Source organism: Neolamprologus multifasciatus, chromosome 4, assembly GCF_963576455.1.
Source record: "Neolamprologus multifasciatus chromosome 4, fNeoMul1.2, whole genome shotgun sequence".
Taxonomy (NCBI): domain Eukaryota; kingdom Metazoa; phylum Chordata; class Actinopteri; order Cichliformes; family Cichlidae; genus Neolamprologus; species Neolamprologus multifasciatus.
In genome coordinates, this window is record NC_140442.1 from 31597361 (window position 1) to 31620804 (window position 23444).

The following is a 23444-nucleotide window of genomic DNA, read 5'->3' on the forward strand; positions in this document are numbered from 1 at the left end:
CAGTTTAATGGTAAATGGACTGATTCTTATATAAAGTGCTTTTCTACTCTCCTGGAGTACTCTATACAACATGCCACATCCACATTCACACAAGCACTGTCTTCTATGCTTTTAAGTGCTTTCTAACTACCATTCATACACATTCATATTCAAATGGATGCATCAGAGAGCAACTGGGGGTTAGTATCTTGCCCATAGATATTTGGCAGGATATCCTTGGGGATATCTAGGGGTAGCCGGGGATCGAACTACCAACCTTCCAATCAGTAGATGACCTGCTCTACCTGTGGAGTGAAACAATAATGTGAAAAAAGTACAATGTAAGCTCAAAACAGCAGGGAAGTCTAGATTGGAATAATAGTAGTCTTACATAGTACAACACAGCAATGTCTAATGCATGTTGCTATGCTGTGTATACTATTGCTGTTCAGACAAAAGGAAGCAACATGAAGAGGTTGCATTACTGAACTGTGTTTGTTCAGCATTCTAAAAGAAGGTGAAGATCTTCCTGCTAAATACAGTGCATGTATATAATTATAATAACTAAACTAAACTGAACAGGTAGTTTTACCAAAGTTACCAGTTTACTGAATGATTACTTTTCTGAAATGTAAAAGCCTGCAATTATTATGCAGGCAAAAGGCCTCTGCAAATACCAAGTAGCTTATCAATATGTTGTTCTTGTTCACTGATGAATCACCTTGCAGGTTTTTAAATTGTCTTTCTTTTTAATTTTTACTTCAGTAAATAGGACCCTGGTACAATGAGTGCTCTCTCTCCCACTTTATAAGAATGAATCATTCCCTTTGTCTTTTCCTCACTAAGAAACAAAGCAAACAGCCTTCTTTCTCGAGCTTTTAGTGTCTCTCTTTCTCTTATCCATCTGTCTGTCTTGCCAGGGACATTATGCACCACTAGGAGTTATGGTAAAAAAAATGGTAAAATGGCCTGTATTTATATAGCGCTTTACTAGTCCCTAAGGACCCCAAAGCGCTTTACATATCGAGTCATCCACCCATTCACACACACATTCACACACTGGTGATGGCAGCTACAATGTAACCACAGCCACCCTGGGGCGCACTGACAGAGGCGAGGCTGCCGGACACTGGCGCCACCAGGCCCTCTGACCACCACCAGTAGGCAACGGGTGAAGTGTCTTGCCCAAGGACACAACGACCGAGACTGTCCAAGCCGGGGCTCGAACCGGCAACCTTCAGATTACAAGGCGAACTCCCAACTCTTGAGCCACGATCGCCCCTCGTTGTCACAGATTAACTATTTTAGGGAAGTGGGTAATGGGAGATGTATGTCATGATGTGTGTGTTTGCTTGTGATGTAGCTACAAAGGTGGTGGTAGTACTATTATCTTATGTCTATCAAAAACTCAACCTGACACTATGTAAAGAGGGGTGTCATTTACATCCTTAACCTTTTTTCTTACCACTCCTGTGCTCCTTCTCTGTTCTTTACCTCTCGCATCTTTTCTTTGCTTTAATCTCTCCCATCATCTCTCTTTTCTTCTCTTTTATTTTGGCTTAAAATATCCTAGGATGCAAGATATCGCAACTCACCGTATTTTCCGCAGTATAAGGGGCACTTAAAATCCTTTCATTTTTTTTCAAAAATCAACAGTGCGCCTAGTAATCCGGTGTGTCTTATGTATAAATTCTGGTTGTGCTCACTGACCTCAAAACGATTTTAAGTGGTACACAGTACTCAAAAATCTTTAAAAAATGTTTTAGTACGACTTTGGTAAGCTACAGAGCCGCACCGCTTGATAGATTGTTGGAGCATTATCGCTACCGTAGTCAGGAGCCTCGCGGAGTAATCTGGGTCCTAAACTCCGCTTCAGGTCCCAAAGTCAAACGAACACTGCAGCATCACTGAGAGTTAAAAACTGTCTAAATTCTTTCATCTTTAATAAAATGATCAGCGCTGCTGCTTTACCAGGTGTAACAATTAAGTTTAACATCCAGGCATCCATGAAAACAGAATTTATTACATTTAACAGAGTTAGCAGGAAGTTAGCTCGCTAGTTTTGCTAGTTACCTAAACATGATAACATGTTCTGACTGAGAGATTTCTGTCAAAATTCAAACGTACAGCTCTGCTGTCACTTCCAACATAAATGAAGACAGAAAACCAAACAGCAGTGACGTTTGTAGGGTTACTGAAGTTGGGCTAGCTGGTATTTAATGATGTGCTACGTGATCGCTAGCGACACAGCTATGTTAGCATAACATAAACAGTGAAGCTGGAGGATGAACGCTAACACTTTTCCCCTCGATAAAAGTTAACGTGAGGGTTCCTGATGGTTAGGGACAAATGCAATTACATGGCAGGATGCTGTAAACGGACCAAACGTCAGTCAGGAGAACAACTGAGATAATCCATCCACAATACGAGGTTAGTCATTAATATACTGCAACAACATGGGACACAACAGCAAGTCTGTTCATGCTTCTCAAAATTCTCAGTTAACTGTTTCTCTGTTTCAGAAATGTTTTTCTCCAGTGTTTTGACTAGGGGTGGGTTTAGATTATCGATTTATCGATTAAAATCGATTCTAGCTTGGATAACGTGATATCGATTCATTAAAATTCTGAATCGATTTTTTAATATAAATTTATTTTGCCCTAAAAGCCAGAATCTTAGGTTAAACCTCACAAAATTTCAACAATGACCAAACAGCTAAAACAGTAAATGAGAGCAGGAACACGGATTCTGCACAAAGACGTAAACACAAAGCGCCGACCCGCCGACGGATCAGAATCAGTGAGACGTCGCCTTTCTCACCGACGGCACGGACACGGTCGGGGCTGAAAGCCGACAGCTCGCTGATTCTGATGTTTTGGCGGGTGCACGCTTTGTGTTTACATATTTTTTGCGCTCGATTCAGAAGCTGCAGGTTTTATCTCTCTCCAATCAAAATTCACTGAACCAGCAGCAAAAGAAGTTAAAACTAACAAACTACGCCTCACATTTGATAATCATTGTCATGAATTCCCTCTTACTTTTGCTGTTTTGCTTCCACCACGATAAAATCACACTTCATGCACAGCTCTCTTTCTCTCTCTCTGTACTTCAAGAACAGTTTCCCATCTAAAAATCAGTTTTCTTAATTATTCGCTTGTTTATTACGCACAAGTCTATCATTGTCTACAGCGCTGTTGGCCGCTGTTTTTTTCCCTTTACTTACTTCCGAAAAGAAAGTTTCATTTCTGCTGTTCAATACTGAACAAATTTAAACTTTTTAAAATTATACAAAATTGCAAAACGCTTCGTGGTGTCTGTAATAAAACCTCTATAACTTTGCTCTGCTTCACTTCAGCAGCATCAGGTAATGTTCATATGTTGATTAATGGTTTTCTTTCTTTTTTGATCTACTGCAGAATATTTTTATAAAACCCAGGCCATGAAAATCACCTTCATGCTTTTCTGTGTTTTATCCTCAGTTACTTTGACACAAAGGCCTCTGCTGTGATGCTCACACCTCTGATAAAGTCTCGCAAGTGTCAGCTTCCTTTTCATAGATATAAAAATATGGAAATGTACTGATGCATGATCTGAATTATAATATTTCTGACTGTCTGAGGCAAAATTTCCCAGATTCAAATTTAATCGAATTGAATTGAATCGAATCGTGAATTGAATCGATTCGGGACCTTGTGAATCGGAATCGAATCGATTCTAGAAATCAGTGACGATACCCAGCCCTAGTTTTGACGTTCCTTTTTTTGTTGACCTTTGTATCTAAATATGCTGTATGGCAGGTAGAGGTGTGAACCCAATATATAAAACTCTAGATGCAGGACTGAACTCCAAAACAGCTTTATTGCAGAATTTCCACCTTAAACTAAGCAGAGACTAAAAATATACTGAACTAGAAAATTATATGAGAAAAACCAAACAAATACGACACACAGCTGGAAGGATAAGGGGAATCATGACAATGGACAATGGGAGACTGAGATATTTATACCCCAAGGGACACTTGTTTTTCTCTTTCTCCTTCCTTCTCCTTTCTTTCTTCTTTTTTCTTTTCTGCCCCCTGGTCTGGTCCATGTTTAGCATTGTTTTGTTTTTGCTGTTTCCTGTCTTGTTTTCAGTGTTATTTGCTGAAATTTGGATGTGGCGCCCTGCCCGGGATTACCCTAACGACCCTAATATTACTGAAAAGCAGAAGTTGCTGCTTAAAGGAACCACTGGAATTTTTCGATTGGGGATTTATGGTAGTTTAACCTAAAAGTACAGTATGACCTAATGGGTTTTAATGGGCTAAACACTCCAGGCCTACCTGAGAATTGCTCTACAACACTTCAATCCTGCTATGTCCATCACATTCGGACATTCCTGTTACCAATAGGATAACAGATCATGTTGCAGAGTTGAAATCATATCACTCTGGTTTCTTGAACATGATAATGGTTTCACTCTACTAAAATAGTCAGTCATCAAAGTTACTAGACCTCCAGCCAATCGAGCCTTTGTAGAAATGTTTAGGAAATTCCCATTATGCATGCAAATCCATAGCAGCTGTGCAACTGTGTCAATATCAACCAAAATCTCTCAAATAAAGGCAGATCTGTAGGGAAAAGGTGGTCTTAACCTTATACGAGCAAGGTGTGCCTAATAAAGTGTTTGGTAAGTTTATTGTACTTGAACTGAGCATACATCCTCTCTTTTTGGCCAAATAAGAGTGCATGATTGAATTAAAATATCTTGCTCCGCTACCAAAACAATCTTTGGCTGCCAATTCAACCCCAAAAGGTCAATTCTGTTTATCTGGACGTAGCATTTTCAGTGGGAGAAACAACTTCTTCAGTCTCAGCTGACTGTTTATAAGGTTTCCCCCACCTTATAAACAGTACATTTGCACAGTGACTGAAAGTAGCCCACCGAATGAGGTCAGGAATGAGATCAAGGAACTGACCTCATTAATATGCAAATTGTCATGACAATTGATAGACAACCACTGAACAAATGATGGCCCTTTGGTGGCACAGATCTGGTTTGCCAGAGGTGGCCCACACATGGGCCAGCACAAGGCCAGTTGCAAACACACTGCTGGCCCAGAACAGTTTAAACTCTGGCCCCAGATGTCAGCCTAATGTGTACCTTAATCAAGCCATGTAATAACAACGTGCCATATTTAGCACAGATTAAAAATTTCTCAACAAAGGTAATGCAGCAAATTTATTTTGAATTGAATAATTTATATAATATATAATTAACAGTATATCAGTATGCTGCTGGAACAGAATAGTTCAAAAGTAACTAAAGTAAGTAAGTAAGTAAAAACTCCTATACAGGACTTTTGAACTCTCACGGAGTACTCAAAGCGCTCTATACAACATGCCACATTCACCCAATCACTTTCTCTAAACTGAGTGCTTCCTAACTACATTCATACACATTCACACTCTGATGGACGCATCAGAGAGCAACTTGGGTTAGTATCTTGCCCATGGATACTTGGCATGCAGACTGGAGGAGCCAGGGATTGAACCACTAACCTTCCGATCAATAGGTGACCTGCTCTAGCTCATGAGCTTTCCTTTGGTAAACATGAGTGAACCCTCACTAGGTTTTGGATAAAGTGTACACTTACAAAGCTGTCAAACCTGCATTTGAAAGGTTGGCTACCATAGCAGTACAGTATTACAGTCCATTTTTATGGACTGCTAAAGTTTCATTCCTATTTCTTATCTAAAGATTCAAAATTGATCAAACCAAAATTTCTAGACAGTGAATCTCAGTGAACTGAACTTTGGAAATACCTATTAGGGTAACGGAGTTTTTACATTTCAGCACCCCTAAGTTGTTATCAAAATGTATAAGTTATTATTAAAAATCAATAATTCTCCCTCCAAACCACAAAGTGGGAGTGAAATCTTTCCATCAATCCAGATCAAAACTTCTAGACACAAATGTTTAAGTACTTTCAAAATGACTTAAAACCCCAACTTACAACTCATACAATACAAAAATCTCCACAGAATACACGATACAGGACAAAGGATGTTCCTAATGGGTCTTGCAGACACAAAAATATGCACCCACTGCACGGGCAATTCCACTGAGAACTATATGCATGTTATGTGGTCTTGTATGCCTGTCCATATTACATTCTATGACAAATACTCTCTCTCTCTCACACACACACACACACACACACACACACACACACACACACACACCAAAATTGTATATCTGCTTGTGTAGCGCTCTAATTTGTCTTTTTGGTGCTGTATATCATTTGAGTGCACTTTATTACAAGGCAGCAGATGGAGACCCAGCATGTCTGTTTACTTCACCCTCGACTTTCCCCCACCTCCATTCTTTTCTCTCTCTTTTTCCTATTTCTCACTTTCTTCTTATTTTTTGCCAATCTGGCCTTTACTTTGCTATCCACTACACCAGCGGTCCCCAACCCCCGGGCCTCGGACCGGTACCGGTCCGTGAGTCGTTTGGTACCGGGCCACGAGAGTTGAGGCTCAGGTGTGAAATGTATCGTTTTTAGGGTTTTTATTGGTTTTCAGTGTTATTTTGCTATCGTTTTTATCGTTTACTCGGTTTTCCTGGGTCTTTTCACGTGTGTTATGAATAAATCTTCTTTTTTTCGGTACCGGTACTAGTTTTATTTTGTTGTATTTATCCGCGACACCTTAAAGGCCGGTCCATGAAAATATTGTCGGGCATAAACCGGTCCGTGGTGCAAATTTAGGTTGGAGACCGCTGCACTACACAATAATATAAATAATAAAATAAAGTAAATAAATAAAAGTGTACACAGAGTGTACGGTGCTTGTCTTGGGAAAATCTGACACTACAAAGAATTCAGACCATAATTCTGCTTGCTGCAACTGGACAGGACAGGTTAAAAAATAATAACAAGTAAAAACATTTTATTTTTCAACTCACTTTTGTCTTCCTTCTGCTTCTCTCATTCCAAAGGTGCAGCACCAGCCTACAGGCATCCAGATCTGATCACAAGCTGTTTATAAAGTGGGGTCATGATAGAAGTCCCACTCTGAGTGGCAGTCTCTCATATAGCTGTTTTGTCAGAGTGAGTCTCAGTCATTGTATTCTCATCCGTTGCTGCAGGCCTGGGTATCTGCCCAGGTTGCAGGTGACAACAATTCAGACATAGCAGTGTCCTTTGCTGTGTTGTGATGGACCTTGAAGAGACGCCCTCTTCTGGGACAACTACCGCCATCAACCATGACCTCTTTTATATACTTACATATATATTTAATTTCTTTTATAGATTTTTTACTTTTAGATTTAGATTAATTTATTTATATTGAATTACTCAGATGGCAAATCAATGCACAAAGTCACATTCTGATGTGCACTAACTGGTGTGTGTTATAAATGAGAATAAAGTAACTATTCTATTCGCTTGTGCTGAGCTAACACTTCTTGAGCAGGGAGTAGTCCTATTGCTCAATAAGGCCGTGGATATGTCTCTGCATTTAGTCAGGCCATTGTGTCTCATGAATCTGATGAATGATTTCAACTCATACTGACCTTGGCGCTACTTAGGACATGTCCATCACATTCGGACGGCTCTGATTTCACTTGAACAAAACAAAAGCACTCACTTCCATTGGTACTTTGCTTATGTGTTAAGTCTATGCAGTTTTGTGTTGGCTCTGTTGCCATTCTGATTTGCTGGTGGACACAGGAATCTACCACTAGCAACATAGCATGCCACATCACTGTGTGTTCCAGTCTCTGTGAAAGTGTTAGCTATGGGCTGTGACAGGGTGTCTGCAATGATAAGAGTATTTCCCAGGACATGCTCCAATAGACTGAATCCCAGGAGCCTCATGAGAAGATGTTGGTACCATAGTGGCACATTGTCCAAGCTGTTTGTTAACGAGAGGTACCAGCGACTCGTTGTCTGTTACACATTTTAAACTGAGACTCTTTGCATACCCACACACCCACCAAACTGAACGTACTGAACGTAGCATGTTCTGCTCATTACTCAGATCTCAGGAGCTGATCTGCAACCTGTTGCTATTCACCTGTTTCCTGCTGCTGATGCGAACCCACAGGCTACGGGAAATCTAAAAGGAGTTGGAGAACTCACCTAGCTGGGCTTTTGTTACAATGTGCGCTAGCTTTGGGTTGCTCGTCCTGCTCTTTCCCTAATGATGCCACTAAGCTGTCCAATGCAATCAGGGGAAAAGCGCTGGCGTGGGCTGAGGTTTTTTCATTTATCATTCCATATGAATGAGCTGAGAAAGAAATTTGCTCACCCATATCTGAGGGCAGTTTAGCTAATGGATTGTTTGATCTATGCCAGGGCATCCGCAGCATAGCTGAGTCTTAGTTAAGTTTCAAACTGTGGCCGCCACAGCGAGCAGATAATGCATTACAAGGAGTATTTCTCCAGGGTTTAAATGATCAGATAAAGGGCCAACTAGCTTTTTACAACAACATCCTTACCCACATTGTCCATTATTCCCTCCATATAAGCTGTTAATTATCCCCTTTGGCTTACTAAAATGTAGTAGTGTCTTAATGAGTTTGGATAGACTTCATTCATGTATCAATCCTGCTCCATCTTCTTGCATAATGACTTGGAAAAGCAATTTCCAAGTCAACCTTTGAGCCTTTGGGTCTCAAAGGTTGAACTTTTTCAGAAGAAATTAAAAGCACAGTGAACTTGTCAACATATACTGATGTACTGATGCTTCAGCTTCTTCCACAAAGGTCCACTGGCCAAAATGTAAAATATGATGGTTTTACCATTACCAGCTGGGACCTGCTTTATCTCCTGTAGCTTAGGAGCAAGCATTTGGCAACAATGGGAAGCAATTTCTGGAAGAACTAGACTCTGGAATGAGGTTAAGGCAAACAGTGAAAAAAAAACCACTGGGGAAGAGAGCCAGAGATGAAAGTTAACTAATGATGAAATGCAGAGTGATGTATAAACTGAGAGTGAAAAGAGGTGAAGAAGAAACACTCCAGCATCATGGAAAGCCCCCAGCAGCCGAGGCCTATTGCAGCTAATTACTGCATGGCTCAGGGTCACGTGGTCCAATCCTTACTATAAGCTTTATCAAAAAGGAAAGTTTTAAGCCTAATCTTAAAAGTAGACGGGGTGACTCCTGAATACAAACTGGGAATATGTTCTGTAAAAGACTATGTTGAAAGCTAAAAGCTGTGCTTGCCATTCTACTTCTTTATACCAGAGGAAACCACAAGCAAGCCAGCATGGGCCAAAGCATGTTTGGTCCATATCCAGGAGTAAAGGTAGTTTTTTGTGTTGGGACAAAGGTCATTACTGGGGGTGGAGAAGGACCCTGTGTAAACCTCTCATAAAGATGTGTAGTGCAGCTCTGCAGAGGACAATGGTGCGAGGGACTGTTGATACAAAAAGACACGGCACATATAAATCCAAAAAAGAAGGAAGCTGTTGCATTTACTGTTACGCTGAGGAGACACTGCAATACCCTTGGCTTACCTGTCTCAGGCTGGCTTCTGTTTTGTGAATATGTTGAACATCATGAATGCGTTCAACATATGCAGTAACATGAATTTTTATGAATGGAAAGCTGGACCAATGAAGGGTTGGCTGAGTATCAAAGGTGCTTTTCTCTTTTCCTTTCTGTTCCCGTCCTTTTCTTTCCTTTCTTCCAATTCTTTTGACCCACAGAGGCTAATTTAGTTACCAGCTGCAATGCATGTTATCTCTAATAGTATACATCACTGCCTGTCCTTACCTTTACTACAGGCCAGTAGTGGGGCTGGCCCAGTAGTTTAACAATAGCTGGGATACCATAGTGCAGACGCACAGCATTCTGGGCTAGCTCGGCATCTTGGTGGCGGGAGGTGAGATGCCGCAGGGCGCAGACCGCAGGTTCAGCAACATCCTCCTTCTCGCCAGCACGAAGCACAGCATGGATTAATGCCTCCACTCCACCATACTGAGTCACCAGTGTCTGCAGGAAAACATGGGGAACAGAAGTCTGGGTTTGTTTCACCATGAAAGACAAATGTGAATCCACACATCAAAACAAAGACAAGTAAACATTAAGTTACATCACTTTGTTAAACTGTACACAGCTGAGGTGTTCATGACCCTGTGACACAATCACACACGAACAAATAAAATCTGTTGGCCATTTATTTAATCTGATATTTTTAATGACTTTGGTTGGCAATAAGAACTTAAGAATTTCAGGAAATATTCATAGTAGTATCTCTTCATACTACGCCAGCATGCGTAAAAATGGATTTATAAACATCGCACCTAAGCTAGTGCATATTGTACAATATGCACTAGCTTCTGCTCATTTAGAAAATGATATTTGCCAGCAGTGTGTTTTGTGTATTTTAAAACTTGACTGCATGTCTGTGGACTGTGGGAGGATCCGGAGATATCAACCCACGCAAACACAGGGAGAACATGCAAACTCCACACAGAAACACTCTGGTCTACTGTTGGAACTCAGAACCGTCCTACTGTGAGGTAACAGTGCTAATCACCAATCATTGCCCCACAACACGGAGAACAGCTAATAAATTCTGAGCCTGTGAACAAAGACAGCAGTGTCTTTTTTAAGAAGTTGAGAAATAAAATCTGGAGCTTGTTCTGTTTACTGAATTTTAAAACAAATCCTAAAAACTATTTGGAGCCAGTGTAAAGAATATAAGAAAGAAGTAATGTGAGCTTGCTTGCTACAACGTGTTAATAGTCTGGCTTGAAGGCGTGAAAGAAATGATTAGTCCAAGCCGGTAAACAGGGCATTACCAATATTTAAATGCAATGATATAAATGCATGGATATTTTTTTCCAGTTCGGCTGATGAGACCATATGTCACAATTTAGAAATGTTCCTAACTGAAAGATGTGAGTTGAAGCCGTATTACACCAAGACTTGAACTTAGTTGAACAAACAAAAGCAAGAGCCTGAATGTTTCTAAGATATATTTCAGGAGGAGCTATAACTATGGTCTCAGTGTTGTTGGTGTTTAAAACAAGATCCTTCCTAGAGAGCCAGCTGGTAACTTCTGTTAAACAAGACTACACTAGTGTGGACAGCCTATCCAATTCAATTCACTTATTTATACAGCACCAAATCACAACAACAGTTGCCTCCAGGTGCTTCATATTGTAAGATAGACCCTACAACAACACAAAGAAAATAGAGAAAACTCTAACAATCATATAAGCCACTATTAGCAGAGTTGGAAAGGTAAAGATATTCAGTACTGAAGTAAGAATACTCAAGTAAAAGTTACAAAGTAAAGGCTCTGAAATGTACGCAAAGACATTTGGAGACATTTTTGTGCAAAGCTAACTGAACCTTGTGCTATATTAACATAAAATAAAATAAAATTAAATAATATCAGATGGGAACTGAATTCAACAAGATGTCAGCAGATGTTTCATGAGTTCTCCTGGGTGATTTCCATCCTCTATACTGACACTACACTGTTTATTTTATTTTAAGCATCAGTTAGGACTATACAAAGATTAATGAGTCCAACGGTTAGGGGTATACGACTGTGGAACTCACTTCATTATAATTTAAAGAGTTGTATAAATTTACATTGTTTTAAAAAGTGTTACATGCTTAAAACGATAACTCAATATGAAGAATGTGAATGAAATTGGAGTTCATTGAAAAAAGATCCATTATAAGTTTTTGTTTTATTTATTTTAATTTTATTTTTCTCCTTGTTACTATGTGGAGCGGTTATTCTGATTGTAAATTTGTTGTTTGGTTTGGGTTAGGACCGTAGATAAATGTTAATGTTAGTTTGTTCCCTGATTTTTGGTGCCCACTTGTAATATAAATTGGATTGCAGATAGGGGGCGGGGTTTAATAAGAATATTTTCTTCTTCCTGCTCCTTTTCACACATGGTTGTAGTGCTTTTTGATAGAAAGTGTGGTTGGTTTGTTTGAATTGTTGTACCAAGTGTGAAATAAATAAATAAATGAAATGAAATGAAGTCTTTTTCCCAGATGGTATAAAGTTGGTATGAAGGTGGAATTAGTCAGTGGATCTAAGGATCATCAAATTCATATGAATCTCTCCTGTATTTGATGTAATGTCTGTGAAGGTTCTCAGTCATCCAGGTCATCGTAGTCAAAGGAGCTTGCAAAGAAAAGCGTCTGGACTTCTTTAAGTTACTTGAAGACGTTTCACCTCTCATCCGAGAGGCTTCTTCAGTTCTAAGGTCAAATGGTGGAGAGTCCCAGATATAAACCTGGTGGGAGTGTCCCCCCACAGAGGGACAAAAGGACCCCCTGATGATCCTCTAATCGCCTGAGCCAAGGTGTGGAACTGGGTGTGGGTCCCAATCAGCCAGAGTTTCGGGTGATTTCATTGTGAAACCTGGCCCCACCTTATCATGCGATCATATCTATTTGATGTAATCTAACTCTGACTCATGAAACCACAGCCACTGTGCACCAGTCACACATACTTTTATTTACTTAAAGACAGTTTGTGTGTTTGCTGATGTCTGTTGAGCTGATAGAAACATTGCATTTGAAATTACCTGCCACTTAAAAAAAAGTCACTCCCTTTATGATCACTCCTCTTTAGTTGGAGTTGCTAGATGCTGAAGTACCACATTCTGGTGTTGTGGCAAAAACAAAGCAAAAAAACACCACTTTTAACCCGTGACTTTAGCACACACCATCTCTTTTTGTGTGACATCCTCTGGTGATCAATGAACAAACTGAATTGCCCTTCATCTGTTTAGTCTTAAATCGTGTTGATGTTTGGAGGCTCACAGTAATAAAATAATAACTTTCCCCAAATGTGCTAAAGCAAAAGTAACAAGCCTGTTTTGAAAATGTAAGAAGTAGAAAGTGCAAATATTTGTTTAAAAATGTAGGAAGTAAAAGTAAAAAGGAGTCAGGAAAAAACTACTCAAGTAAATTACAGATACAGTTTTCAGGTATCTGTACAGTTAAGTACAAAGTATTTGTACTTTGCTACTTCCCATCTCTGCCTATGAGCTAGGGCTTTGGCAACAGTGGGAAGGAAAAACTCTGCACTTCTGCACATTTTTATTTATTGGTTTACACTTATGTTACTAACCTCTTCTCAAATAACATAATTATTTTTTTCTAGCTGTTTCTTACCATCCCAGTCTTTTGTTGCCCTGTTCCAACTATTGAGAGATGTTGTTGCCATCAAATTCAAAATTAGCTAATATTTTTTAAGAACTAGTAAAATGTCGCAGTTCCAGACTTGGAACAGTTGTCCCAGTGTTGTGGTTATAATAAAAAATATGAGTTCATGCATTCTGTTTTTATTTACAGTTTACACAGCATCGCACCTTTTTGTTGGAACTTGCAGCGTTCTAGAAATCCTTTACTGTTACAACACTTGTAAGTGGTGGAAAGTATTCCTGACAGAAATGGTGACATCATAGATTTTCTTTTCTTTTACTTATCCAGTTCAGGGTTGCGTTAGGGCTAGAGCCTGTCCAGCTTACAGTCTGGACAGGCCAACACACTGGATGTGTATGTGAGTGTGTGTTTTTGTATACCTTAAGACATTAAAATTGTACTTGTTTACATGTTAGTTCCATGTAGTCTTGAAAGTTGTGTGTCTGCCATCTCATCATGATTACCTTGTTGCGTGAGTTATTGCATGTCAGGTTGGACAGAATGCCGGTGGCACAGGTTAACATGTTCACATCATCTGAGCCCAGCTGAGTGACCAGTATCTGCAGCAGACCATCTAGTCCCTCCTACAGAGCAGAACCAATAGAGATAAAGAAAGGATCAATCATAGCAGAGATGTATTGGAACAAAGTTAAACTACAAAATGTCCTGGGATAAATACATTTCTATACATTTTATGGAGCAGGATGTCTAACCAAACAAGTATTACTAGGTTTTCTTTTCTAGGCATCAGTTGACAGTCGTGATGTTATTAAAACTTATATAAATACATAAAAAATAAATATAATATAATTTATTAAAAATAAATATAATATTAAAACTTATATAAATATAGTAATCTTCTCCTCCTCATGTCATATTTAGTATATTCTGAAAATCCAAATGGATTCTTTTTCTCCTAATTGTTGATCATCGTGATTATTGCTCCATGAAGCAGTTGTGAAGGCAATTGTGGAACATCAAAGTACTTTTCCTGTTCCAATCCACTGAATGAGTTAGTTTGCTAACTGATATTTTGATGGAAATTTATTACATGGTGCTTGAGGATTGTGTGTCAGTGGTGTTAATGTCATAGCTAGCAGGTTAAGAGCAACTGTTGAACTGCACTAACTGAAGTGACTTGCAAATGAAATGATACTTATATACCTTTTCTATTCTGAGCACTCAAAGTGTTTCATATCTAGAAGTTACCGTTAGGATTTTGTAAAATATGAAAATCAGAGCCACAGGAATCATCCACAAGGCCAAGATTGCACCATTAGGGTTCTGGGTTTTAAGGGGATGTGTTAATGGGATATTTTGTCTAGGAGCTTGACATTGCATTTCAAACCCCTGCTCACTATGTCACATGTGAACCAGCTTATATAAAGTTATCAGTATAACTAATGACCAGCGATCATTTGTTTTGTTGGGGTGGCTGTAGCTCAGGAGGTAGAGCAGGTCACCTACTGATCGGAAGGTTGGTGGTTCGATCCTTGGCTCCTCCAGTCTGCATGTCAAGTATCCTTGGGCAAGATACTAACCCCAAGTTGCTCTCCGATGCGTCCATCGGAGTATGAATGTGTGTGAATCTAGTTAGATAGCACTAAGTATAGATAAAGTGCTTGTGAGAATGGGTGTGATTGGGTGAATGTGGCATGTTGTATAGAGCGCTTTGAGTGCTCCGAGAGAGTAGAAAAGCACTATATAAGAATCAGTCCATTTACCATTTACCATTTTTGCTTCTTTATCTTTAGATACACACGAGTGACTTCATGTCATCACTGTACCTGTTTGGTTGCTGCGTCTGACAGATTACGGAGTGTCCACAGACAGTTCTGGATCAGACGCTGGCTAGACCCTGTAAGATGCTGCCCCAAAGCCTGCATGCCTCCTGAGCACACATGTGAACATATGGTTACAGAACATGTAGCATGTTGCGCTAAGCCCACAGTATATTCAGCAGTAGTTACATACCAGCTTCTACTATAGCTGGTTTGTTGCTGGGACAGACAGACAGCACTTTAAGAACACGGCTTGTGGTCCAAAGCAGCTTCTCATAGTTGTAGTTTCTCATGATGAAAACCAAACACTCTGGACCCCCATTGGCTAGAATAATCAGCTGACAAGAAACAGGAAGTAGGAAGTGTTGATTAGGTATTAAAGAAGATAAGTAGACCAATAGTCTCCTTTCCAGCTCCAGGGTCTTCTTCTCACCTTGCTTTCCTGGTTTCCGTAGGACAGGAGTTGCAGACAATCTGTAGTAATGGCTAAAAACTTTGGGTTGCTCTTTTTCAATAAGGGAACTATTCTCTGCAGGCCATCAGCAAGACGCACAGCCATCTTAGCTCCCTCTTGATGCAGCAGCAGGTTGTGAAGAGTGGTAATTCCGTAAAATAGGACTGATTCTACTGGTGAACTGCACAATGAAAAATGGAAAAGGATAGAGATTCCATAAAATTAATAGATTTCAAGGCACATTAGACAGTTTATAACCTTAACTGACTTCTATCAGACACAGATAACTCATTCTAAAGAAATCCCTGAGACTTGAGTTCAAGATGTTTTTTCCAATGTCCATGACTTGATAGCAGCACCATTCCCTTCATGAAGCATCTGCTATTGGTGAATTCTGCAATAGTGTAGTAAGTGTAGTAACAAAATAATTTGGAAATTATTAACTTAAGTTATTACCACTCAATTACCAAAGTAATAACCAGGTAACATAATGGTAGCAACAATGTTTACAGCTAAGTAACAATTATTATAAATAATATTAATATTATTAATATATATGCTGAAATTAATTTAATTGGACAAAAAGGGTCCAACAACACGGGGTAATCATGTGGAAAAAAAGCTTCGGCAATGAGGCAAAACCAGTTAGAAATAGTTGCAGAATACATTGGTAACGATATGATAACCTGCTAGCAATAAAAAGGTAATATCTGTGCATTAGACTTTTCTTTTCATTGTTTTTTGTAAGAAGGCTTTAAATGGTAATAGCCTCATAATAATGAGGTTACATTTGCTGATGTTTTAGCATAATAAGAAAGTGATTAAATTAATCCTAACTTAGGATTCCAGCATTCTGCTTTGCTTAAAATCAATGATGTAAATATTGTGTTTATTGTTCAGGCTTGTTAAATGCAATTATGTATGTTTGGCAGTTTCTGGGTAATAAGCAGGAGTCAGCACTGCAAAATGCAAAACTGCCTGTTTCTATTCAATAACACATTAATAACAATAAGCAAACTTTAAAAGTGTGTAATTATTACTTTAATGTTATTATTATTTCTATTTAATACAATCATTGATCAAAGAAAGGTTCAAGAAATGTGATGATGACCTGGAAACACTCGTGCAAAACACCTAAAAAAATATGTTGTTAATGCTAAAAATTTAATAAATATGTGTAAAACATGAATCAAAAGTTAGCTTGAAAATAATGCATGTTATTTTATCGCGGATCACAATACTATCTAAAATATCTATAATAGTTTTTGAAAAACTTATATAATACATATGAATAGGTCAGATTTGCAAGGGAAAGAATGGAGCGAGGGTACTGTTGGTTGAGTTTGTATTAAAAGGCAGAAGTAAAGAGGGACAGGAAATCTGCATGTTGATAGCATTAATGCACCAAGCAGGGCTCTCTCTGTGAAGCTCTTTTTCATTTTCTCTTCTTTAAATTCAATTTTCTTTCATTTTCTGTACAAATTTGGCTGCCAAATCAATGAGTATGAAATATCCTCCTCTGTTAAGCCTGAGTGTATGGAATTTTTTTAGCAGCCCTTCCTGAAGGTTGGAATAGTTCCCATAATCAGTACTGCTAGCCTGTTAGCCATATCTGCTACAATTTTCTGTTGATTTACTTTGTTAAGCTCCTTGTTCCACTGGGTATGTTGGTAAAGAGGATATGGGCTACAGGGTATCTATATCAAGGAGGCAACATGCAGTAGACACTCACATATAAAAATGTGTTAGAGTACGTAGAAAAGCCAAATGGCTGCTCTCTGGGAGTTCCTGTGTTAAGCACATAAGTACTCTAAGGACTTTTAAATAAGTACTATCCCTTTAACCCCTGGAAACAATTTTTCGTAAAATGTATATTATTCATGAATGCACTTCATTAAAGTGTATATATACTTACTTCTGCCGTTTGTATCTGCAATTCTGCAATCCTATTCTTACTACCCAGGGCTTGTGACCATAAGTAAAGCAGGGCACTTCCACACTCAGCTCTCTCTTCATTTAAACAGAGCGATACAGAGGTCCATCACTGCTGATGCCACAACAACTCATTTGTGGGTCTCCCGCTCCACTTGCACCTTGCACGTAAACAAGAACCCGAGATACTTGAATTCCTTCGTTTGGGGCAGCAACTCATTTCTGCCTTGACGTTGGCGCTCTACCCTTTTTCGCCTGAGAATCTTAGCATCTGCCTTGGAACAGTTGTTTCTCATTCCCGCTGTATTACACTCAGCAGCAGAATGCCCCATTGCAAGCTGGAGGTCTCCAACTGATGATGCCAAACCACAGGATTTGGTGGTTCCGCCCCTACTTGGTGTTGGCTCTCTCTGTGGTGTGGTATTATTTCCTGTTCCTGTTCCATTGGCCAAAGGTTTTTTGTGTAGCTTATCTATTTTTTTCTTTTATAATATCTAATTTCATGGAATAATCTTCTACACCCTGCTGAATCATAATACTAACTTTGTCTTTAGGGATTTGCTACAAAAACTTAGCTCATAGCAAAATCACTAGCAGCATGTGTTCTTCCCCTGTTCCTCCCATGCTTATTTTAAAGACCTCATAGTACCATAACACTCCAATAGAGCATTTTGCTCTCAGACTGCTGTTTACTTGTGGTTCCTAGCATATTTAAATGTCGAATGGGAGGCAGAGCCTTCAGCTTCAGAGTCCCTCTTCTGCCGAACCAGCTTCCAGTTTGGATTTGGAAGACAGGGACCCTTTCTTCTTTTACGATCAGGCTTAAAACGATCATTTTTGATAAAGCATATAGTTTAGGAGCAGATCAGTGGACCGTGAATCACCGTTAATTTTGGTGCAATAGGTTTAAGCTGCTGTGAGCTTTCCATGATGCACCGAGTGTTGTTTTTCACTTTGCATTTATACACCACTCTGTATTTAATGCTTAATACTTAATTATAATTAATCTCTGACTCTCCTCAGCAGTCAGAGCTTTAATCTGCCTTCTTCCAATTACCCTGAACCGGTAGCGGCAGATGGCTGCCCCTCCCTAAACCTGGTTCAGCTAGAGGTGACTGTTGTTGTGAATGGGTGGAATGGGTCCAACGTATTGCCTAAATGGGGACCAAGCTCTCACTGCGGTTGCACAGTGACTGATCTTCCCATAAGAATAGCCACGTTAAGGTGGATAATGTTAAACTGAATATTTAACTTGAGCAGATATTTCTGCTGTCTAGCTAAATGTAATTAAATGAAAACCATTCAAATGAGTCTAGCAATTATATTTCAATAGTTTCATAAAAGACACAAACCTCAGTCTTTCAAATGACAGTACAGTACAGGACCTGACTGTGTGTGGACTTTGTCAGCCTTTCAAACATCTAGACGTCTGATTTCTGCCAGAAAACTTTACTTGTATTTCTACAGACAGGACGGTCTAGTACAATTAACATTGTTGTCCGAACGTGTGCATGTCCACATTACTATTCCAAGTTCACTTACTTCCTGTTTTATTTTGTTAGACCTTTGTCTCTTGTGCTTTTTATTTAATTTTACATCCCAGTTAGGTACAAATGTCCTCCCAGGTGTCTCCTGTTGCCCTCATCAGTTTGTTTATTTATTCCCTCAGTTTGTCTTAGTTCTTTGCTATGGCCTCCCCCATTCCTCATGCATGTGTGTGTCTGAGCTTTGTTTTTCCTTCGTTTTTTCTTTCCTTGCTCCTGGCTGTCCCATATTTTGTACGGTGTTGGGGTTTAGCATTGATGTTGCCTTTTTCTTAACTATTTTCTGTTTAGAGACAAATAGACAATCAGTGAAAACTGTAAAAGAAAGTTGGTGGTTGCATTCTTAATAAGTGTTGTATTCAAAAGGACCAGCAGTTTTGTTTGTTTTTTTACATCTTGGACTGGACATTAATAAGTCAAAGATTCATATTTAGAGCATTTGTAATGGCCTTCCTCTGTGTTTTGCTTTTTGGTATGTAAGTATTTTAAGTTGCCATATACTTGCCTTGCCTAATTGTACAAATTGTTATTTTTTATTTGTATCAATTATAATACTAGAAATGTTTATTATAATTTCATCTCTATGTACTTCATTTCATGAATGTCATTCCCAACCATTTTTTCTGCAAAGCCCTTAAAACATATTTCAAGCACTGAAATGTTCAATACTTTAAAGTCCTGCTTGCAACAGATGTACAAGGTTTAGATTCAAGGTAACGTTGCCAAACCACGTTGACAATGAGCATAATCACTACATCCAGGTAACAGGACACAATTTGCCAGATTCTGCTACCAAGTATAGCAAAGCCTCTGGTGTATAGAAGGCAGTTTGGCATAATGTTTTAGCCTAAGTGCTGACAAGGCAAAATCATTGAACATAATTCTAATAACAACAATCTAAGTATTTGTACCTTAGCATTCGGACCAGTGCTGGTATCCCTCCAGCCTTGAATATGGCCAGCAGTCCCTCCCTCTGGTGCGATAGGCTGTGAAGCACACTGGCTGTGCAACGTGCCGTCTCCATGTCAGTTGCTGTCGTCATGGCACACACCACGGAAGCCACCATGGCTGGAGACTGCACCAGCACACGGAGACTGGCCTCCTTACGGGTTAGCTGGTTGACAATCATGGCCGCCTTGTTCACGACAACCTAGAAAATAAAGAAGCTAGCCATCTAAAAAACCACTGTTTCCTTGGTGTGCAACAAGCTAATCCTTAGTAATTGATTGTGTGAGCTCTGTACCGGATCCTCGTCTCCCAACAACTTGGTGAGTTCTGGCACTGCCCTGGTGGCCAGTTCAGCATCATCTTGGTAGTTTATCAGGTGGACAAGAGCTGTCTTTAGCAGCTGAGAAGGTTCAGCCAGTCGTTGCACATTGCTCTGCTGTGAGGGATCTGATTGGACAGGCATGGCTGCCTCCCCTTCTACCAGAGTCTCTGGAAACATGGCAGCCCTGACCCGCTGAGCCCGGGTAAGAGAGTACTGAGCTTCTAAATCTGTTGGAGGGAGATGGCAACAAGAGTTATGGCACAGTGTGTGTAAACTGCAAATCTCATAAACCCATATGCCATCAGTAGAAGAATTAAAAAAGCAAATCAAATGCTCAAGCTACAACATTTTATTTCAGGAAAAACATGAGCTCATTTTGAACTTGGTGACAAGAACACATCTCAAAGAAGTTGGCACAGGGACAACAAAAGGCTGGAAAATACTGGCAACCGCCTGTGTTACCCCTTAACCTTCTAGCAGACGTGCCTGTGGTATCAATCAACTTATCGCATTTACAGGATTTTTAAAAAAAGTTTAACGCAGGACCGCCTTGCTCTTCAAAAACTTTTCTATGGTCAGACGAATCAAAAATTGTAATTATTTTATGGAAAAGATCCTCTGGACTAAAGAAGAGAAGGTCCATCAGCAATCAGTTCAAAGTCTGCTTCCATTGTGGTAAGGGGTTGCATTAGTGTATATACAATTACCAGTTTGTTTGGAAAGGCACCATCGATGCTCAAAGGTATGTATAAAATTATTATATTATATATATTATTATATATTATTATATTATATAAAGGTATATATAAATTTTAGAACACCACATGCTTTCATCAAGACATATTAGAGCAGGATGATGCTAAACCACATACTGGACTAAATGGACACTGGACTGATTCTTGTATAGTGCTTTTCTACTCTCCTGGAGCACTCGAAGTGCAATTCACCACATTCACCCAAGAAAACCCATTCACACAAGCACTTCCTTCTATAGGTTTAAAAGAACTTAAAACACCTGAGTTTCCAAATGTATTCTCAGCTTGTTATAATTCTAGACAAAGGGGAGTAGCAATTTTAATACATAAAATTAATAGAGTTAGTACTCGATACAGTTATAGATCCAGAGGGCAGATTCTTAATCATTAAACTATCTATACTTGATAAAAAGCTTTGTATTGTAAGTGTATATGGTCCAAATGTTGATGATCATTCTTTCACGTTTTTTTTAGTGCACTCTCTGAACACTTAGATGGCACACTTGTTCTTGGAGGCGACCTCAACCTTGGACTAAATGAAGAAATGGATAGGCTCAATACAGCAGGAACTCAGCGTAATTGGCAGTCCACAAATATAATCAAACAGTGAGCGACTTTGGTCTTTGCGATGCATGGTGCTCCCTTCACCCCAACAGTAAGGAATATACTTTTTTCTCACATGTCCATCACTCCTACTCTCGTCTGGATTATTTTTTGGTGAGCAGCTCACTGCTGAGTGATATTTCAGAAACTGAGATTCACCCTATAGCTGTCAGCGATCATGCTCCTGTATCTTTAACACTAATGCACAAGAATAATACTACACCAAGGATCACCAGGGAGATCAGTTTGAGAACAGAAAAAAAAACACCTCAGCGCATACAAAAAGCACATGACTATCAATACACCATAGAAACACAAGACCAGCAGCAGTAATACATCACTGCTTAAAGATGAAGACGTTATAGGCCATGATGATCCACTTGGTAAAATAAATCCGCTTGGCATCTTTCTTGGCCTTAAGACAACAATTCTGATGGCTAAAGATCCAAACGGGACACCAAAAAAAGAAAAAAAAAAAAAGATACAGGAAAGCCAGAGCACACCAATTTTGATGGTGACTTTGTTGTTGTTAGCAGTTGGATCATTTGTGATGAGCAAAAAACATCAAAGAATACACCATCGGGCTCTGATTCCTGTCAGCTAAGAGCAAAGATTACTATCTGTAACATGCACCAGCTCACAAAGAAAAGCTGTGTCTAACTGGATTAACGATTCACTGAGGTCAATGAACGGCTGCCATCGGTCATTTATTGAAATTATTCATAGCATTCGTCATCACATCATTAACTTCAAACTGCATCATTGCATTAACCAAACAACCTGGATATGTCTGACCTTATATGGTCTGGTGGCTTTTCTGGTATGAACTTCAGTGTGGAGTGGGCCTCGGAGTTATCTTTGCAAGAACATGGGCCTCTTCCTCGATTATGCTTATCATGATTCATTTTCTGTTTGTTTCTTTTTTGTGTGTTAATGTTACATTATCTCAAAAGTATATTTTCATTTTTGTTTATAGATTAGTTTCCACACAGAAACTGAACAATGGAGGCAGTCAATGCAAAAGAAAGTCTGTGCTTTCCGGAAAGTGCCTGATTGCAGCATAGTGATAAAATTCATTTAAACATGTTTTTCTCTTCTTAAAATAGCAGCCAGTGATTATTTTTCTCAGACCAGCAAAATTTCAACTATAGTTGGAGCTTTATTTGGAATGGGTGTAGGGATCGTTAACAGGAAATCCACCATCACATGGGCAGGAAATGCTGTTCAGACAGAAATAAATAAGACATATAAGGGAAACAGAGGCACTGCTGACATTACAGCTGCTGCACATCATTTTCTCACCAGGAGAGAGGAACACCATCACTAATGCAGTATATATCTCTTACTGATATCCTCAATAAACAAAAATTGTTTATTAAATCACATACTTTTTTCCTCAGAATACTCTAGAAAAGAAAAAAGAAAAAAAAGAAAAAAAAGAAAAAAAAAGATGAAGACTTTTTAAAAAAGAATGGACTCTATATTTAGACTTTAATGACACTTCCGGAACATCAGCATCTGTTCTGTGGGAAGCTGTGATGAAAGGTAAAATAATTTCTTTCTCATCACATAAAAAGAAAGAAGACAACAAAAACATCAAATCCCTAGAAGAAGCCTACTTGTCACACCAAGATCAGGAAACATTGAACAAAATAAGCAAAACAAAACTAGAATTAAATAAGATAATTAAAAACAAAATTCTTACTACAAAGACTACCCTTACAAAATTATGAACATGGTAATAAATCCACTCAATTTCTAGCGAACCAGCTAAAAACAAATAAAGAAAAAACAACTATATGTGCTGTTCAAGATTTATCTAAGAACACAATATATGACCTAGAAAAAATAAATAACATTTTCAGGGATTTCTATAAAACGTTGTATTCACCACAAATAAACCCATCTAAAAATGAAATTCATCAGTTTTTGGACAACATAAGTCTTCCAA

The 23444-nt window shown here is 39.0% G+C and overlaps 1 protein-coding gene across 2 annotated transcripts in view; it reads right to left on the minus strand.

Annotated features, from left to right (window-relative positions):
- Positions 1–23444, minus strand: part of LOC146520858 (junction plakoglobin a-like) — a 96848-nt gene that overhangs the window by 16900 nt on the left and 56504 nt on the right. For both annotated transcript variants that reach the window (XM_085155614.1, XM_085155612.1), the window contains 7 exons: positions 20109–20362; positions 19777–20015; positions 15369–15570; positions 15129–15273; positions 14942–15045; positions 13619–13738; positions 9744–9962 (listed from right to left, as the gene is read on the minus strand). In XM_085155614.1, coding sequence (XP_085011740.1) covers positions 9744–9962; positions 13619–13738; positions 14942–15045; positions 15129–15273; positions 15369–15570; positions 19777–20015; positions 20109–20362 — 1283 coding nt within the window. The remainder of the gene's footprint in view (positions 1–9743; positions 9963–13618; positions 13739–14941; positions 15046–15128; positions 15274–15368; positions 15571–19776; positions 20016–20108; positions 20363–23444) is intronic.